The sequence below is a fragment of the Aethina tumida genome, chromosome 1 (genome assembly GCF_024364675.1).
Source record: "Aethina tumida isolate Nest 87 chromosome 1, icAetTumi1.1, whole genome shotgun sequence".
NCBI classification, from domain to species: Eukaryota; Metazoa; Arthropoda; class Insecta; order Coleoptera; family Nitidulidae; genus Aethina; species Aethina tumida.
Window position 1 is genome coordinate 77,520,859 of NC_065435.1, and position 21,417 is coordinate 77,542,275.

At 32.6% G+C, this 21,417-nt stretch overlaps 2 protein-coding genes across 2 annotated transcripts in view; one reads left to right on the plus strand and one right to left on the minus strand.

Moving 5' to 3' along the window:
• LOC109609502 (uncharacterized) overlaps positions 1-21,417 on the minus strand; it is a 133,717-nt gene that overhangs the window by 103,670 nt on the left and 8,630 nt on the right. The window lies entirely within an intron of this gene.
• On the plus strand, positions 14,710-15,302 carry LOC109609513 (uncharacterized). The gene is made up of 2 exons (XM_020026178.2): positions 14,710-14,863; positions 14,934-15,302. Exons 1-2 carry the CDS (start codon positions 14,749-14,751, stop codon positions 15,146-15,148), a joined length of 330 nt encoding a protein of 109 aa, XP_019881737.1. The 5' UTR covers positions 14,710-14,748; the 3' UTR covers positions 15,149-15,302.

Consider the following 21,417-nt stretch of genomic DNA (forward strand, 5'->3'; position numbering starts at 1 on the left):
AACTAATTAGAAAAGGTGTTCAGCATTAATGTCCCAATGAAGTGTTTTTTTCGTATTTTTTCTCTAATTCGTTCAAAATTAATTATAGTTTATTCTGTTAAAAATTTTAGAATAGTTTTGTATGGATAGAATTAAACTATTTTATTTTTCTCTTAAATTGAATATATAAATAATTCAATGAAATAACGGATTTATATTTAACATTTATTGACTTCTAACCAAGCTGTTTTGCATGAACTGGACATGTTCAGCTTTCGTTTTTTAATGAGGTGTTTTCTCGTTTTTAAGTATTAATTATAATTAATTTTTTACAATATCTGATAATTTTTGCTAGTTGTAACTCCATTATCACATTTTTAATAATATTATGTTAAAGTGTATAAAAAAATATTTAGGTTCAGTTGAAGGAAAAGTAAACAAACTATTTTTATTATTAAAAAAATGAAAATGAAAGATTTGCAATAACTATTAAAACAAAATAACTATCAATAACGACTTAGAAAAGATGTTCAGCATTAATTTCCTAATGAAGTGTTTTCTCGTATATTTTCTCAGATTCAAATAAAATTAAATGTAGTTTATCCTATTAAATTACTATTTTAATTAAGTAAAATAACACTTTATAATGGTTTCGTGTGGACAGGAAAACACTTTTAAAATACACCGCTCTTATTAAAATTAAACAAATAAATATACAAAATACGTTTCAAGAAAATAAAACTAAATAACTGATTTACATTAACATTTATTGAATTAAATATTAATAATTAGAAAAGGTGTTCAGCATTAATGAAGTGTTTTCTCGTACTTTTTCTCAGATTAAAATAAAATTAATTATAGTTTATTCTGTTAAAATAAAATTTCTAATAGTTTTGTATAGATAGAATTATACTATTTTGATTTTTCTCTTAAATTGGACTTAAGTAAACAAAAAAATTCTCTATACAAATAAAATAACTTTTTCTCAGATTCAAATAAAATTAATTATAGTTTATTCTGTTAAAATAAAATTTGTAACAGTTTTGTATGGATAGAATTAAACTATTTTAATTTTTCTCTTAAATTGGACGTAAATAAACAAAAAAATTCTCTATACAAATGAAATAACGGATTTATATAATAATAACATTTATTGACTTCTAACCAAACTGTTTTGCAGGAACATGTTTTGCTTTTGTTTTCTAATAAGGTGTTTTCTCGTTTTTTAAATATTAATTATAATTTATTTTTTTAACCATATTCTGTTAAAGAGTATAAAACAATATTTACAATTTAATTTAATAAATTATTTTTATTATAAAAAAAATTAAAATGAAAAATTTCCAGTAACTATTAAATTCTAAAAATAGGTTGTTTTGCAACTGTCACTATCTTATTAGTGTATTAATTATAATATCTATTAAAATATTTACTACAAAGTATATTTTGTAACAGTTTTGTGTTCAAGAAAGTTACAAGAAAGTTAAGTTTTAAATTAAATAAGCAAATAAATAAAATATAAATAAAATAAAAATGTACAATATTTAGTGAATTCTATCTAACTTTAATACCAAGTTGTTTTGGAAGAACAAAGGCCTTCACTGTGCAATTAGAAAAGGTGTTCAGCATTAATTCCCTAACGAAACGTTTCCCCGTTTTTTCTTCAGATTCATACAAGATGAAACACTTAGTTTTACAGCTGCAACGAAAAAAAGACAATTCAATCGAACCCAGTTAAAATGGAATTACGACCATTAGGAGTGGAGTCGTCTCGAACTAATCGAGTAGTTTTTTTTTTCGCGTGGAATCAATTTAAATGGAATTCGAATCTATACCCGGCAATGTTTCACTTAAACTTTAATCAAGGTATCAGAAGTGTTGGATAATAGCCCCGAGGTCTGGAAGGGTTCGGTATCACAGCCACTATTACATTTATTTTGAGGTTAATCCTTGCGGAAAGGCTCTATCTAAATAATTACGTCTATATTGCAAACGCTTATCTCTTTCTATCAAATAATAACGTTTCCCGCGAGCCAGAAAAGAAACACCATTGCCGACGATCCCGTATTATTTCCAGATTCCAAGATTCATTAAAACTTTCTGCATGATATCGAGCCCATAGTTTCGAGTGCCGCTTCATTTTACCTCACTTCATAAGGCAAAAATGTATTTTAAATGTCGAGTTTCTTCCAACTTAAAAACTTTTCCCGTTGTTTAATTAAAACTATTCGGCTCCGCGGTTTCGTATCGATAATTCTAATTGATTTACAAGCGTCCCTTTCGTAAGCCGTGATTGATTGCGGGTGGTAAGCAGCGATTCTTGCGCTTGTACTGTCGCCCATTAACCCCATTAATGTTATTGTGTCATCCGCCCCGGCGCAAAATACATAATGAAAACGGGAAACCTGGATGTTTTCCGCGGCTACACTAAAACGTGAATGAATTTCCTTGTGCCATGCCGAACTGCCGCCAGGCTTATGTATAATTAATAACTCGTACGTGTAGTTACACCCTCGCGCCGGAGATTTCTATATTATTAAGTCATTAAGATATATGTATGTATAAGTGTGTGTATGTGTGTGTGTATAAACGAGACTGAGGGAGAACATTACGTTATTACATAGCAAATTGTTTTCCTATAGATTTTCGACTTCCAATTTGAAAGTAGGAAAATATAGATTATTTTATTAATTTGTTTTAGATAAAGGTTGAATTTTTTACTTGAAACATTGTGATTATTTTTAGATATGGATGTGTTCTTTAAATCATTAATTAATTATATTTGACAAAATTCCTACTACCATCGAGTTAATGAGATGGTCAATATCCTCGTTTACCTCCTGTCTGAGATCCTACACTCATATGTAGAGCAACAAATTTTAATAAAAGAACGATTCTATTTAATTGAAATTAATTTTATGATTATTAAGTGTCTAAACATTTAGAATTTCCCTTTATTTACATAGTTTCTATATAACATTTTATTGTGAGCAGGGTTCATAAGTGAAATAGCCAAACTGTCTATTCAATACAGGTTTTATAATTTATTTCTGTATTCGACATCGTTCCTTAAAGCTAAAAATGCCTAAAGGTGTCCATTTATCAATAGAAATTAAATAACAAATTGTAGACAAATTCCCAAATGGTGAAAAGCAGAGCAAAATTGCAGGGGATTTAAATTTAAGGAATCGATCATTTCGAGGACGATTTCCAATTTTAACAGAAGAAGTTCCCAAAAGTGTCTTGGCCAGCACAAAGCCCAGACCTCAATCCAATTGAAAATCCTTGGAATGAAGAAGTTCAAAATCAGTAAAAAAAAATATTGATTATATTGCAAAGCTACTCAAATCAATGAAAAAAGGTGTAGAAGTTATTAACATCCTACTAGATATCTAACTAAATCGACTAATAAACAATTATATTGCCATATCCTACACCAGTTACGGAAGGTAAAGGCAATAAATTAACATGAGCCTTTTCAAAAAGTTTGTTTGCCTACCAACATGTAGTTGTAGTGTACTACCTTAAGCAATAGTGCAATAGCAATATACCATAATTTCAGTTGTTCTGCGAACAGAATACTCAAATGAAAATTGAGGATTACGTGTTTCCAATTATATCACACGACTTTGTTTGGGGGGTTACGAGTCGGAGTAGAGACTTGTAACCCCCCAAACAAAATCTGGAGTCTATTCGTAACTGCCGATCTTGAGCGTATGTAGTGTGTCTGCTCAATCCAGCGCTATGTCTTTGAGTTGTTTGAGCTTTATTGAACCACCCACTACAACACCTTGCTATTGCACACGGATTTCGCATAAATTTGTAAAATGTAAAGTCTGATAAAAAATTCTACAAAAAGTTCTACAAATGGGTCTTTTAAAATCAAATAAGTTGGGTTAACTCAGAAGGCACTATATATTTATTAAATTTTAATCGTTTACTTCTTATTGTAGTACCACCCATGGTTCTCAAACAAATTAATATTTCCTTACCCCTCTTTTTGGATTTTGCATTTTTTATGTCAATTAATATAAATATTAGTTATTATAACTTATAATAAGTATTAATTATTTTTATTAAGATAAGGTCATTCTTTTTAAATTATTTGTAAAAAAATAATTGCAACACCAAGAAGGGGGTGTTCAAATTTCATATTGTTTGGGTAAAACGTACGATTACATGTTATAGCAAGGAGAAAGTGATTAAAATTTAATAATCTTTGGTACAGGTCGAAATCTAGTTGCCAAAAAATCTGTTTCTTAAAGCCATAAGTCTTATACTCTATTTGTGCCCTTTCGACGACCGGTTTCGAAATAAAAAACCTGCATTCCTTAGAGGAACAATTCGACCTCTTTCAAATTCACTATTTTGACATTACTAAACATCGATATTGGATCCAACCAGTTTAATTTTTTAAAATAACAAAAAAAGAAAAACGCAAAAAAGCGAATAATACAATTTCTTTGAATTGTGGTAAAAAAAGTTTACGTGATAAAACCTATACCAAACATTGTTTTACCAAAACATTGATAAATTTTACTTGTTTAATAAGTTAGATTAGATTAAATTAGATTATGTATAAATATTCTTTGAAATTATTTTTGGAAATATGATTTGTTGTCAAATATAACCCAATGATCTGATTTGTCTAGAAATTTTGTAGTTTTTAGTTTAATAATTTGGCCAAAACGTTAACTGAATATGTTAGAAGTGGTTAGGTTATATACTAATTGATTTTTAATTTGTTTATAGACGAAAAATTTTTCGACAAACGTAGTATTATATCTATATATAATTCAAAAACACGAAATGCAGTCAATTTGTGTGTTTATTCTTGTTATTTTCTAGTCGAAAGATACGTAATTCCCATCGCGATCGCAACGGAAACTGATCGGGTCTTTCGCAACAGGAAAAACACGCCATAAATTAAAAATGTTATCTGAAATTGTCATACTCAAATTGTTTCCTATTGACGTTATCTTAACTAGAAAGCGTATTTTCCTCGGTCCCCCATAGTCGCGGCGTGACAGTCGAAGTGTCATCGAAAGTAAAGTTTTATATCATTTACGTTTTCTCATTTTCCAACTTTCGCAGTCAAACAAAACGAGAACTCGGTACCGTTTTATTCATGTCCCATGGAAGTCGATTACGCGAACAAAAGGGATTAAATTACATTGATCTTATCACTTTGGATTTTGAGCGTGTAAAACGGCGATTTTTTACACCAGCCCCCCTTACACACGCCGAAGTTTATCCGAAGAAGAGCCGAGTAATTAGAAATAATTATTGCGAAGGTAAATACGTTTAGAATTCAGTTGATAGGCCTCTTTGTTCCGTTTTCGGGGCGAACAATGGCGAGGGTAACAACGTCCGCCAATTCGGTTTCCGGCCCGAACTTTGCATCTCGTTCAAGTGCTACTCCATTTTATTGTGTGTACTCCGGATGCCACGAATAATTCCACCACCCAGGAATAGTTTATTACTACTGTGTCTCTATACAAGTGCACTTCATTACAAAAACAGTGCGAGAACTAGTTCGTGCTCCATGAAAATAAAACCAAAAAATAGGAAAGCTTTAATCCTAATTACGTGAAGAAATCGATGCGACAAATCCAGATTACCGGCGCGTTTTTACTATTTACTACGATTTCAGTCATTTGCCTAATCTGGCTCTCGGCGTTCTCAAAAGTTCAATACCGCCAGCGCCAAATTATTATTTAACTTTATTTCCACGTCCTAACTCATAATCTCGTCCGGATAAAATAGAACCGAACCGTACTTTCTATTCGCTGCGAATTAAATCCCGGCCTGCGGAGCTCTGCGGATATTTAAAAGGATTTCCGGTGCGTTCTTATATGATTCAAGAACAGATCGTTGAAAGATTTCGATTAATTGCGACAAAATGGGAAATATAATTTCAATTACCTTTTTGTCGAGTTACAAATTGGATGATATTAAATCGGAGAAGGAAACTTACCGTTGTTAAATCTGAATTTCCAGTACATGATATCGATTCTGGTTTTTCGGCCCATTCATGAAAAGGATATGGAATTGAATATGGAACGTAATTTTCCATGTATTAGGTATTACGAAGCAGAGTTCCTTTATCACAGTCTGGTCCAATCCATCATTTTCAATAAACCTCGGTCAGATAAACCGTCGCTCTAAGGTATCAATCAAAATAATCTTCTCTGTGTACGCGCCACAAGATTATATGAATTTATGTAATCAAAAAGAAACGCAACTTTTAACAAAATTTATTGTACTAAAACAATTGTGTGTCGATCTGATAACCTTTCCTGTACACGAACCCAAGCTACATAATACTTTCAGGAAAATGCTTGAAAAAGTCTCGGTGTTGTAGTAAAAAATTGTGAGTTAATGCTCGTCACATAGAGCACTTTATGAATTTTAAGCGACCTATCTCTTTAAATTCTACAAATTTACTTTAATAAAGCTTGAAGCATTGGCTGGCAAGTCTAATCTTGCAGTTCACGAGTATTCAGCGTCTATGCCGTCTAGTGTGTGGCCGCAACACTGCGGCGTCTTTTATTATTTATATGTTTTTGGCCAGGCACTGGGAGTCTAGAATTGTTTGTATACTTGTGGTTCGATTATACGAATTTCTTTAATCAGAAAGGAAAGCAAAAATTATTTTTCTTTAGCAGTATTTTATGTTTTTATGGATTAATTCGATAAAACCCAAAGTCTTCTTGAATTCAATGATATTTCACATCAAACTGCAGATGTTGCTTGACTATTATTCTTAGCACCACTACTAACTATCGTCTTCGTTGATCAGATTTTCTGGAATGGTGGTAGAATTAGCCAACTTTTATCTTGAGTAATATTTTGGGCACAATACTCACAATATTTGCTTGAAATTAAGTTTTGAAATTGAGAAGTATTTTTGCTTAGAAATTCCAATGTCTTTCACGTTTGATTTGCGACGTTTCAACTGGTATGGTATCTGCAGTCACTGTCAAACAAAAATCATTAGTTTGAAAATGACTGGAAGCACAATATCAGTTGAAATCTCAAAAATTGGAAAAAACAGAAAAAGTCCTAAACAAAGACACTACTCAAATACTCACAATACTGTTAACAAAGCAATCTCTTAGTGCTTTGAAAGTACTTAGTTTAAGCTCAAGAATGTTATTGGAAGTTAGATTAACGATAATATAACTGACAACCAAATCGTGGTGCTATTGCAAATATTTAAACAAGAAAATTAAGCAAATAACCAACTAATACATTAAAAAAAATCTTAAAAGTATTTAAACAATATTTTAAAAAGAAGTTTGATCAGAACTTCCGTTGTTTAAATCTGAAATATATAATTGAAAATCACTCTACAAACTCAACTCTAAGAATGGATGAAGTAAGTGTTAAGTCCTTTAGGGACAAAATACCTCCAGTAAAGCTACTTCAACCAATGAAATTAACTCAAGAAATATAACATTAATGTCCTTAACAACATTGTTGCCAAACTTATTAAAGAGTTTTCCTTATTATGAAACCCTGTTTTAATAACTCCACTTAGACTAAAAAACTTACTTTCACATATTCTTTTTTCAATAATTTATCCTACGTAGGAAGGAAAAAACTATACTTATAAATGTACCAATTATTCAAAGTTCATCAGTTCACTAACTGTACTCGATTTACTAAGTTAACAAGTTAAAATCAAAAATGACCAACATTATTTTATAATTTTTTAAAATACAAATACATAAATTATTCTTTGTTGTTTTAATCAAAAAGATAGTTGTGGTGTTCCATTTGGTATTGTGGTATATTAAGTAAAAAACAAAATATTCAAATTGATATTTTTATTTTAAAACTAAATTAGTATAAACTTATTATAAACAAAAAAAAAATAGGGACTTGTAGGAAATTTAATTTTTAACGACCAGTCTAATATACTATCGTTCATATGTAGAGCAACAAAATAAGTGTCTAAACATTTAGTACCTCAATTTATATACAGATATCTTGATTTACATAGTTTTAATACATTTTATTTCGGGCAAGGTTCATAAGTAAAGTAACCAAACCCTATATTCAATACAATTGATTTTATAATTTATTTCTGTGTCCGACATCGTTCCTTAAAGCTAAACATTTAGTGACCATTTATCAACATAAATTAAACAACAAATTGTAGAAAAGTTATGGAATGGTGAAAAGCAGAGTATAATTGCAGTAGATTTAAATTTAAACAATTTCGAAGACGATTTCTAATTTTAACAGAAGGAATACACTGGAAGGAGTTCCGAAAAGTGGTGGAAAACCCAAGACTAACAGAGCTGTGGACAGGAAAACAAAAGCGCTTGTTGTTCGCAACACTTTTATCAGCGTATCCCGCATAAATCAAAACAATAAACGAACTCGGGTGTGTTGGTGCGTACCATAAAACGAAGACTAAAAGAGATTGGTTTTATGGTAGAAAACCAGCAAAGAAGCCCTTCATTTCTGCAAACTATAGAGCAGCGAGACTATTTTTTGCAAGAGAACATGTGAACTGGACAGATGGGCAATGGAAAACAATTTTGTTTTCCGATGAAAGTCGGCTCCAATTATTCAAATTTGATGATATTTCATAGGTGAAGGGACCAATTAATGAAAGGTATAATCCCAAGTATTTTACACCCACTCTGAAGCATGGTGGAGGAGGCGTTATGGTTTGGAAATGTTTTTCTGGGTTTGGCATGGGCCCACTGGTTAAATTAGACAGGATAATGAATCGTTTTGTTTATCGTGATATTCCATCCATTTGGCAAAGGTAACATGAGTTTATGGTGAACCTTCCAGCACGACAACGATCCGAAACACACGTTTAAGTTAGTTAAAGAATGGTTCGCTCCTCAAGGAGTATATGCCATGCCTTGGCCAGTACAAAATCCAGACCTCAATCCAATGGAAAACGTTTGAGAAGAAATTGATAGGGAAAGATTGTCAAATATGAATGAACTCTACGAAAAAGTTCAAAATCACTCAAAAGAAATTTTGAACGATTTTATTGAAAAGCTACTAAAATCAATGAGGAAAGGTGTTTAAAAGTTATTAAAAATAATGAGTATGCTACTAGATACTAAATAAAAGAATGCTAAAGTTGCTCTACTTTTGACCCTTGAATATTTTTTAATATTAATAAATACCTCACTAAACCCACTAATAAACAATTATATTGCTGTATTGTTTTTATCAAACTGCATAACTGAAAATAATATACAATTTTATCAAGACAAATGAAAATTTCTAAAGTTTCTCTACATATGAGCGATAGTGTATATATTACAAGAAACACAATGGGTGTCTCATATTAATGTATTAACAATTGTGGAAATAAGGAAAAACAAGATGAATCAAATGAATGTCAGTAAAAAAGAAAAAATTTGCAGATAACTCAGTAAATAACGCGACACAATATCCGGCCGCGAATCGACTTCGCCGTAACCTTTATACACGGATGGAAAGGGTGTGACGTGGTGAAAAGGCAGCCACCTTATTACCGGGCGCGGGTACTGGGGGCTCGGCGGCCGCAAAGGGGGTCCATTCACGCCCGGAATAAATTATAACCGCGACCCGGATCCCGAGGACGAAAGAAATCCCCGATAATGTGGGTCGGGAACGGTTTTGTTTCTAATGTGCGATGCATTTTCGACTTTATGAAATATAAATACGGGGAACGGACGAAAAGTTAATAAGGTAAATCATGGCCGTCCATTAAATTATTCGGTGGCCGGGGTTCATTGTGTTTTAGTCCCGGAGTGTACTTTAAGATTTACCAGGACATATATGCGGTTTTAAATCATGTTAAATTGCCGCACCGCTCTCGGGCAAAATTTTCAGTTAACAAAGGTGAAAAGTTTCGAACATTTTTCAACGAAACAGTCGTTATAAAACATTTACTTCTGATAGGATTTCAAAGGGCTGTTTCAATTAGTAATTGCAACAGAACTAAAACGTTGAATCTGAACGTATCAACGTCCGCAGTTGTACGTACAATTTAAACAATAAAAAATATGTTAAAACAAATGAAACAGTGAAACTATATACTGCGTTCTCCTCTTTCATCCACTATTTGTACCCTGTGGAAATATGGTTTTTATTTGGACGTATTAGAGTTTCAATTTGCAAAGAACGGGAGAGATTTATTGGAGCAGAAACATTCACTACACAGACACAATAGAAAAATGCGCTGTATTTATTAGTAATACTTATAAAAAAAAAACGAAATCCTGTGCATGCAATGAAACATTGTAGGATTTTGCTATTGTACTTTGTTTAGATCGCGTTTGGTGGTCATCACACGGTTAATATTTAAATATTCGATTGTTTGTATATTTTTACAAAATATTCGGTTCACATGAGTAGCGGTTAAATTTGACGATTGTGCGCATGTGACCTTGTATTATTCACAACTTGAGCATACCTTAATAAATATGGAAAATATGATTAAAAAACCGATTTGTATGATTGGTATCGTGTGTAATTATTGGTGCTTACTTATGCTCGTATTAGCGATATTTATCGCATAGATGGGCCATCCATAAATCGTTTTCTATTAATAAATCAGAGTTGTTTATGCCAGTGCCCAAAATCGATCGGCAGCAACATAAACTACCGGTTCGATTAAATGTAACTGATGTAGTGAATGCCACGGTTTGACGCGAAATGAATGTATAATAAATTGATTGAAACATGTGCTTCGGCCGTAAGTAATTGTCTATAAATCTGGATAATATCTTTGTAAATCATTGGCACGAATTACATGGCGTTCGAGGCCATTTTCCTGTTAACGTATTTTAATAAAAAAGTTATTTCAATGTCTGGTTTCAATTACCGAGCACTGGCGAACTGTGAAATAGTGGAACGGGGTCCAGGAACACTGTCTGACAGTCCAATTTGCTGAGCCGTTGAAGATTTCGAGTTTATGGCCACCGATAACGCCGCCCATATCAAATATTCCGATATTTTAATGGTTAATTAAATTTGATCAGATCGCATCGTTTACAATAGATTTAATTTCCAGAAATCAAAACCAGTCTAGTTCTAAAGCATTGTATTCATGTGCATGTATAAAACATCTTATTTGTCTTTCGTTTGATCCGAAATCATTTTCATCCTGATATTGTCCTTTTCTTTGATCTTTTTCAGGGCATCAGGCATAATTTGGACGACTTTACTTTCGACGTTGGCCTTTACGTCCCGCACTTCTTGTGTCTGTTTCTCGTTCTGGTTCTTGAAATCCCTCATCACTTTCTCTTTGACCTCGGATAATCCTCTTTTTATTAGCTTATTGAATAGACCTTCTTCCTCGGACATATTTCGAATAATTTACTTCATACTGTGAATTTGTGACAGTTAACAAACGTCATTGGAACAGCATTAAGTTTAATATCAATTTTCCGCTAAATATCCCTCCTGTCTATTCATAATTTCGAACTACCGAGTTAGCAAAGTCACTTGAAACGAGCCATTCAAAGGAATTGAGCCGGAATAATATTCATCAGTAGCAGTAGTCGAAATTAAATACTTATTAAAACTTACAAATGTATTCATCTCATGTCAGATCTCAACCATCGTCATTCAGCCCGGGAATCCTTTATAAATTTGAGGAGTGAGTAATAAATTTGCCGAGCAGAGACGGTTTAATTCGCTTAAAAGTTCTCCAGTTTAGTTCGGAATTTTCTACCGTCACATGTAAGCTGAAAAGCTAAAACTAACAACTCCCCAAAATCTTTGAAACACATAAACCGTTTTATTAGGTTTGGGAACTATTAAAGCGCGCTTTTAATTAATCGATGACAATTTTCGGTAAACAAAACCAAGGAGGGTGCAGACACAAGGTGCAAAACTCCGATAACAAGAGAGTAGAGTGGAAATGATACAAAATACACAATTTAAATTTGTAATTTGCTGTTTATTTAATAATTTCCCTTTATTACGATGCGCCGGAATATTTATGAGTTCCGGTAATACGAAATTTATGTGAGACTGTTATACTGCCTGCTGTTTACTTTTAAAGTTTTTCGCCTTCCTTGCCGACGACTTTTCTAAAACGGATGATTTTTCTGTTTATCTTTCCTAACACTGCGGATATTAAAAATTGAAATAAAACAACCGACATAAACTACAAACTTTAAATAACTGTTAATATTTTTTTCAAATTTAACACAAATTAAACTCGAATCACTCGATCCGGAATGACAGTCACGCGTCCGCAGGAAAAGGAGATCACTCTTGTAGGAGCGAAACATGTCTCGTTCATTCATAAATTAACGAGGATCGTCACGTAGAAGAGCGAGGAGGCCGTGCTTTTTGGAGAGGATCCGCGGCCATAATGCAATGAAGAATTTATTTATGTTGCTCCTTTTGTGTCTCGGATCCATTACGGATGTCATACATATTTATACGGCGACGAAAGGAAAGACAGAGGCCGAAAGTGCCGGGACAGACTGCACCGCACCCTGCGGTGAGTTCTCCCTTCAAATGACTTTATCTTTTTTGTCGTTGTTTCTTGTAAATTAACAAAGAAAATCATTTGAAGATCATAAAACTTGTGACTCCAATATGACCGTATAAATGTTTGTATAAATACCAGAAATTTAAAAATTAGTAGAATTAATCATCATTTCAGGAACTTCTCACAATAGTGCGATAATTTGAACATGCTTCCAGTTACACAAAGTGAGAGTGTCAATTTTAAACGAAGAGTTCTCTCTTCAAGTGACTTTTTCTTTTTTGTCGTTGTTTGTTGTAAATTAACAATGAAAATCATTTGAAAATCATAAAACTTGTAACTCCAATATGACCGTATAAATGTTTGTATAAATACGAGAAATTTAAAAATCAGTAGAATTAATCATCATTTGAAGAACTTTCTCACAATAGTGTGATAATTTGAACATACTGAGAGTGTCAAAAATACCCACATATAAACTCCTTCATTTAACATCAGATAATGTAAAATTGTTCACATTTTAGTTTGGCAATCATTTGAAAAAGATCATAAAATTTCTTACAACAGCGTGACTAGCAAAAATATTTTGAAAATGTTTCTAAGTGAATAAAGGAGTGAGATATAAAATTGTTGCTTGGCAGGAGTGTGCGGATATCAAAAACACATGGCGTCCGGTTTGTTGCGGTTCAGGTCACGTCCGTAATCATGTAACACTTTGTAGTTGCCGGGAATCCCGGGACGGGAGCGCCAGTGAAAGCAAGACGAACTAATATTGTGTCTTTGATATCCCTTTCTATAATTTTTCTATCTGAAAAATGTATTATATTTACCTCGAGAAATTGGATTTCCCCGGGCCAGACATTGTCTTAGATTAAACTAAGTGAACGGTTTCGTATTACGGATTTCAATTTATCTCCGCCGGCTTATCTCATATTTTAAGATTTGCCCGTGTTTTACAATCGGTAATTCCCCGTCGCCCAATTTATTTTGCCCTCGTTTATGTTCCGAAACGAATTTGATTTGCCGATAATCAATTGTGGAACGTTGGAGCATGGTCAGTCATTATTGTTTTTTCCATGATTTCAATTAATGTAAATTACATTTTCAAATGAACCAGATGGATTTCAACACAAATTGTTAATAATTTTACTACAATTAATTGATTCTGACTGCCTTTCTTTCCGCGTTTTCATTCCACGATAATTAATTCGACGTTCGGCTTGAAATGAATGACCTCTATTAGTGCGTTAATCCTTGAAAGAGCAAACTCCTAAATAATATTTATACCCGGTCTATATATTTTGTTAATGCCTCCCATAATTTATCAATGTTAATAAAAATTGTATCATGAATCAAGCTAAATTACGCGTTGCTTTCTATAGGGGCGGCTTTATCGTAAGTAAATGCAGGATCGGTCAAAGTCATTTTTGAATAAATACCAAACTAACACATTAAAAACTGAAAAGACACTCACAAAATTGATTTATTGCAGATCATAAAATAATAATAAAAATAATCAAAATATTGAAGGTTTATTTCTGACGGATAAATATAGTTAAAAGTACTCAGCTGTTACTTCTTGCGATCAGGTTTGATTTTGTCTACTTTAGTAGCTTTCTTCTCTTTCTTCATATCCAGTTTGGTACTTTCATCAAGTATTTTGTCAATAAGGGATTGTGTCTTCATAATTTTTTCCTTCTGCGTTTCCGGAATCGGCTTCACCAGCTTTGTGTCCCTCTGCTTCTCCTGTTGTTTGGTCAGCTTGTCGAGCAGTGTTTCCGGCTTCTTCGGCATTGGTTTCAGCGCCTCTTTCATAATTTTATTCTTGGAAGCGGTTTCGGCTATCTTCCGGTAAGCTTCAAGTTGCATTTTTCTTTCCTCCATCATATTATACGCCCTGATCTGCTTCACTAATTCATGTCGGGCAACACCAGCTACATTAATAGTAGTTTTTAATCCAATTACAAGAACTTTTTTTGTAAGCAAGAGCACGGAACGCAGAAAATTTTGAGCCATTTTGTCGAATTGTCAATGACAGTTTCAAAATAGTGTCAATTTCAATTAATTATTTTGCTTTGTTGGGGAATTTTATCTTTCAATTGTTTAACATTTTTGGTTTATTTTATTATTTTTGTTTATGTAATGCAGAAATTCTTGGGCGTAATACAACTTCAGTTCTAGTTACCACAATCACAAATTTTTTATCAACTTGAAAAAAATGCATGTAAAATTTTTTTATGTCATTCCATCTCTATGAATAATGTAGTCAAACTATCAAACTTGTCATTTATTTTGGAGCCATGAGTCAAAACAAGTATTTTCAGACCATCTTAAAATTAACCAAATTCTTTTTTCCCAGCAATGAAAATACTAAAATTCCACCCGTTTTAAATAAGACCACGTTATTAGATAAAGGTAATTACTAATCTATAATGTTATTCCCAATTTTGCTATAAAACATATAATTATATAAATTTTTTGACAGATCCCAAACCACAATTACCGAAAAGTAACTTCTCGAGCTTACGGAGCCAGTTAGATGCGCCAGAAAGAGAAAGATTAAAAGCATTGCAACACGGAAAACTTTTGGCACCCGTCAAGGTACAAGATGAAGCTGAGAAAATAAGATCATTGTATGAAGAGGAAGATGTCGACGAGCAGGAAACATCGGTCAAGACCAAAAATGAAAAGAAGCCATGAAATTTACTCCATGAAAAAACGAAGAAAGAAAGTCAGTTGCATTCACGGTAACCGGAGCACTTTTTGTTACGAAAACTTAAATTCGAGGAAAATATTTGTACTTCGAAATGTTTTGACTCTGACTCCATGAATAAATAGACTGATTTTTATATAACTGTTGTTTTAAATGAAAGCGTAGTAATTATTTAACCTAGTAATTAAAATACTCATTTATAGAACTGGTGTAAGTATTTATTTAAACAATTACAATATACATATCATTTTTTAATGACATGCTCATTCAAGGGACTCACAATAACTTTCCCAACTCTGGTAGCTTCGATGATCTTTTCATCTTTGGATTGGTTGGTTTTCTGAGCGTTCTCTATTAGGGTTCCGCGCTCCTTTGATACTTTGTATTCGTTGTAATTTTTTACGAACTCATCCTTAATCTTTGGTACAACTTTTGTTGTTGTGTTGTAAGTGATCAACAATATTTTTCTACTTACAGAAAAGATTGAACGTAATATTTGTTGAGCCATATCTCGACCTTGATTAATGCAATATAAATTTTGACTTTAGGACAAATGACATTTGTTTTATGTCATAAATTGTCATATTTTATGACATAAAACATATATTTAGCTTTTATATACATTTTTTCAGTTATTTTATTTATTCCATATTTTCCGAACATATAATATGTTTGCTGTTGTATCGTATTACTAAATATGTGATTGGGCGAAACAAATTTATAAAAAAATTAGAACAGAATAACATACAGAAAGCAAAAATAGGCATTAAGAAACGTAAACCCAGAGGCAGATATTGTTTTTAAATGGGCCATACTCAAATATCCGCATCAAAGTACCACTTTATCAAAACTCATGTAAAACTAATAAACTAATACAAAAACAATATGTATATTTTTTACCTACATTTTGACAACCTTCAAATCTTTGTCATTGTTGAAGTGGCCTGTCTGTATACATCACACACAGTTCATCAGAAAAAAAAAACCATGAGAACATTCTTCGAGCTGAAAAAAATTCTAAGGAATCAACATAAGAGGGACTTTGGCATAACATTAATTAACCCTTCATCAAAAATATCGATGAACGAACTTGTAACTTACGTCACAGTTGTTCCTGTTTGCTTACATGAAAGAAATTTGAAGGCAAGGAAGCATGTCGGATACATCAAACCTGAACCAACTTTGGTCAACAGACCGGAAGACCACTTTAAAAATGGCCAACATTCAAAAAGTACGGATACAAAAGTAATTACCAAAAATGCTCGAGTTCAAGTATCATTTAAATTACCCGAGAAAACCAAATTGGCGACTTCAGGTGAAATGATGAGGAAAACTAGCGAGATTCTAGATAAACTTATCGATGACTTCCATAAGACGCTGCATCCAATTAGAAAAACCAGCAAATCTATAAATACTGATAATAATTAACCAAATAAATTACTAATATAAGTATGTAAACAATTTATTTAATTTGTAATATATATTACAATTTTGGGAGTTTAGAGGATTTGGAAGAATTTGAGTATTTTTCTTGTTCTTTCATGTTTGCTATAGTGATTAGAGGAATGTTGGGGAGTTTATTCTTGCTCTCCTCTCGCTTTCTCTCAATTAGATCTTTGAGCGTGTCAATTTTGATTGAATCTTCTCCAATGCTTTCTTTTGAGCTGAACAGAGTAAACGTTCTTGACGACAAATTGTACTTGAATAAGTTGAGGTATTTGGAGTCCAGTGGTAAGTAATTCTTCCAAGATTTGTTGGGTTTTTGCGATTTACGTTTTGCCTCCTCTCTTCTTGCTTGATTATTTTTGTATTCTTCGAAGCCTTTTTGGAAATCATCTTGAATTTCGTTTAAAATTTTGCGCCAAATGTTTTTTGGTGGCTTTCTATCGGTTAATTCTTGCATAGGTTTGTTGTTGTTCAGTTTGTTAATGTTTTCCGAGCTGTTGTGTATGAAACTATTCCCTTGGAGATCATCTGAATTGGGTTTGGAATTTAGAATTTTAGTGTCATTTATTAATCTGTCAGATTTTACAGCCTCATATTTATTCATTTCATCCAAGTTATTGGTTAAAATGTTATTTGTATAATAATTACGATTTCTAAAAGCCGCTTTTGCAATGCTTACGTAACTCTCTTCGATTATTTGTTCCCGCTCCAACAATCTGTAATTCTCGATTTGTTGGGCCAGTTCGGCCTTCGTGATTCTCGGTACATTCGTCGATGTTCTGTAGGTCACCACCGCCAGTTTCGTCGCAAACTTGTACAAAGAATTTAACAAATTGCTGATCATTTTTGATGGAGAAATGAATAGTTCTTTTTTGGCAGAAATGACAAATGTGTTGATTTCAATAATGACAATTGCAGAAGTGTCAAAAACACGATTACTATGATCAGCGGGAAATGTTGCAGATTTTTGTTTTAGTATTCCTTTTTTTTTTTTTTGTTTCTGTTCGTTGTCCTTTTAATAAAAGAGCGGCATTCGAATTTGAAGGCTGAAAATCAATCATGCAACGCGTCGCGCTTTCATGTGTTCATTCATCAGTCGGTTATTTACGTTTCAACGGGTCCGTGAAAAAAGGGCGTTTATTTCGTTTTTCTCGTTATTAGCTGCATTATGACGTGCGTTTTCCCTCGCCCACCGCATCATCTGCAATTGTTCTTCAGTTACGTTAATTTTTTCACGTCAGAACCTGAATTATATTCGAGAAAAGGTACATTGTTACGTCCGCCCCACACATTTTTTTGTAACGACACGCGATTCCGGATCGGGGGTAACATGACGGATGGCGGATTAATTTGGCATGTCATGTAAATATTTTTCTAAATTCCGTAACGTCCCGACACGAACGTTTACCGCGTCCCAATTCCGAGCCACGAGCATAATTCAATTAAGATTTGCTCGGGGATTGGCGGCGAACGCAGCTGGAATTCATAAATTATACATCCAGGACCCGTAATTATCACGTGGAACGTATGGAAGAAAATTTATTAACGGAAATGGTACAATATTCATTGTGTTGTCAGAGTCGTAAAAATTGTCATGTATTAAACACCCGGTTTAATAACAAACCATCTATTGATTCGTTGTACACGAATTACCCCGATTCGACGTTCCATTTTTCATTTTAATCTCGAGTCCGTACACATTTTTCTAGATGTATGCAAAACAAATCTGCATACGTACTAATGAAACCCTTTCAGATCGCGTTAACTCGGGAATAACAAATCGATTCACCTCCACACCTGAATCAGTAAATAATATAGGGGATAGTTAATGTGTAAAAATGGACGAAAAAGTCGATACTTCATTTTATTTTCTTGTTCTTATCGTCAAAAGCGACGTGGCCGGGGCCAAGCTTTTGTGAAGTTGAACAGTAGAACTGACCTCCCTTTGATATATTGAGATGGAACAGATACACTAGACGCGCAAAAAACGCACGCTCAAACGAAATTGCTTTAAATGGAGTGGATTAATTTTTTGATTTGGGAAATATTAAATTAAACATTTATGATTCTTTTATTTTGCAAATACTTTTTATTTCAGGTGAAATGAAAATTGTAATTTAAAATTAAACGAAGCACAAAACTGAATTTAATCGTAATGTATAAATTTCGAATAAAACAATATTATAAAACTTTAATTTTAATATAGAAAATTGTTTTAATAAAATTTGTCACATATGTATAAACGAGTAGTAAAATATATTAATACAATGATTAGTAATTTAAAACTTATTTTAAATTCATTTAAAAAACGATTAATAAAATAAACTACAATTAAACCTGTTACAAAATTTCATTTTAATATTTGACAGTAAAGAAAAGACTAGTCCTCTCCAAGAGATCTAACAATCACCCAGAATCAATTCTAAATTCTTTTGAGAACACACCATACAACTAATACACAAACGTGTCGCAATTGCAAAGAACACATCGCAACTCAATGCATCAAAATCCCTCAAACAGTTCCTAATACCAACACGCAAATGGAAACTACAGAATCAGAAATAGAAAATCAACAAACATCAAACATTCAGTCAATAGCCGCTTCAAATATCTTCGGAGATATGGAAACTGAAAAAACCCCAATAGCAACAACTAATTCACCCAATACAGACATAGCGCAACTGAAGAAGCCCCATTAGCAACAACTAATTCACCCAATACAGATATGAGCACCGAAGCACCAAAATCAAAACGATCAATTGACTCAATACTTACCTTCTTCCCTATTCAAGAATTATCCCACTATCATCTAGACTTCCTTGAAATTTTAAAGGTTTAACCGACCCTCTAAGCTAAACATTATACAAATAGCACTGAAGACCTACTGGACATGTTAAACCAAATATACTCACATCTAACTGGCAGAAAAATAACAACAAACCTTACCAAACTAAAAAAGAAAATAAATAGACAAATAAAAGGTATTGATATTGATATTAATTAATGGACAATAAGAACCAGCAACGCGTTCCCCGAAATGCAATCTCAATAATACAAATTGCTCACACTTTAAATCGATCATCGAAGAAAATTTACCGAGCAACTTACTCCTGGATGTAGATGAATCAGTTTACATTTTTACTAATATTATCATATCAACAGTAGGAGAAGTACTAGGTTTCTCCAAACTAGTAAATAAAACAACTACCATGGTGGCAACTGAATGTGCCAGAGCAATAAAATCCAAAAACACTGTTCTATCAAGAGTTAAAACAGATAATACGGAGTTAAATAGGATATAGTTTAAAAAACTTAGGGATCAAGCAAGATACATAATTAAAAAATCTAAAATAGAATCCTGGAAGACATTTATCGGCACCATTAACAGTACAACTCCATCGTCACTAATATGGAAAAATATTAGGAAAATAAAAGATCTTAATAGTAATTAATATACACAATATCGTATTTAATCAGGAACAACTAAAACATAAATAGTCAAGAAATAGTGGAAACACTAGCAGATATCTACAAGGAAAACTCAGATGATGACAACTATACTTCAGATATTCTCAACATTGAATATGCCGAAGAAGAAAAAAAACATAATTACTGACAACAGTGGCCCCATAAACAAAATATTCAGGCTACCAGAACTTGAAGATGCTCTAAAAAACTCAACATACCTTTTATATTTCTCCAAAAACTTATCTTTATTAGCATTACAATATTTGCTTGACATATATAATTATGTGTCGGCAAAAAAGAAGTTTCCTAAACGATGGTCAGAAGCAAATAATTCCAATTCTGAAACCAGGAAAGAACCAATCTCATCCTCAATTTTATAGACCAAGCGCATCGACATCAACAATGTGCCAATTCAATCAACTAACAAATGCACAAAGTGGTTTAGCCAAGGAAGGGCCACCACAGACAGTATATTAGAGTTAGAAAGCTTTGTTAATGAATCCTTCGCAAACAATCAAATGTGTGTAGCTTTATTCTTTGCCATAATATAGGCTAAAAAGACACAGTGTGGAAACATCTAATTATTAAAAAATTGTAAAAATGGAACTACAATGGAAACCTGCTAGCTTTCATCAAAACTTTCCTCAACCAAAGAACCTTTCGAGTCAAAGCCAACGGACACATCTCAGAGAAAAAAAATCAATAAAATGGGACACCACAAGGATCTGTCATAAGTGTAACCTTATTCGTAATATTGATAATAATCAAATATAATCAAAGATATAGAATTTTCAACTCAAGCCAGACTATTCGCAGATGACCTGGTTATACAAGGTGTTTTATAACAGCTTTTGTAGAGCTAGAGGTTTGTTACAAATTTTAACATTTTTTATCTCGTTTTCTGTTAGACTTTTATTAGAATTTTTTGGTGCATATCTGGTTAAAAAATTTCGGATAAGTTATGAAACACCCTGTATATGCAAGAGGTCTCAACATTCATTCCATAGGTAGTCACATTCAAATATCCATCCGCCATCTCGAACTGGTCAAGACAAACTGAACTTAATTTTTGTAGAGAAAAAACAAAGGCCATCCTTTTTAGTAAAAAAGATACACAACACCAATTAAATTGAACACTTAATAGATCACATATACACACCGCCGCAATGTCTGTAAATTTTATACGATGCAGAGTAGTTGTCACGGATCGAAGAGGTCATACAAATTATTAAACCATAGTTTTATTGAGTTTTAGTACCTAGAAATGGTTTTTAGTTTTCATACATTTTCACACATTTTTAATAAATACGTTTTTTTTTTTTAATAAACTTTTGTTAGCAGC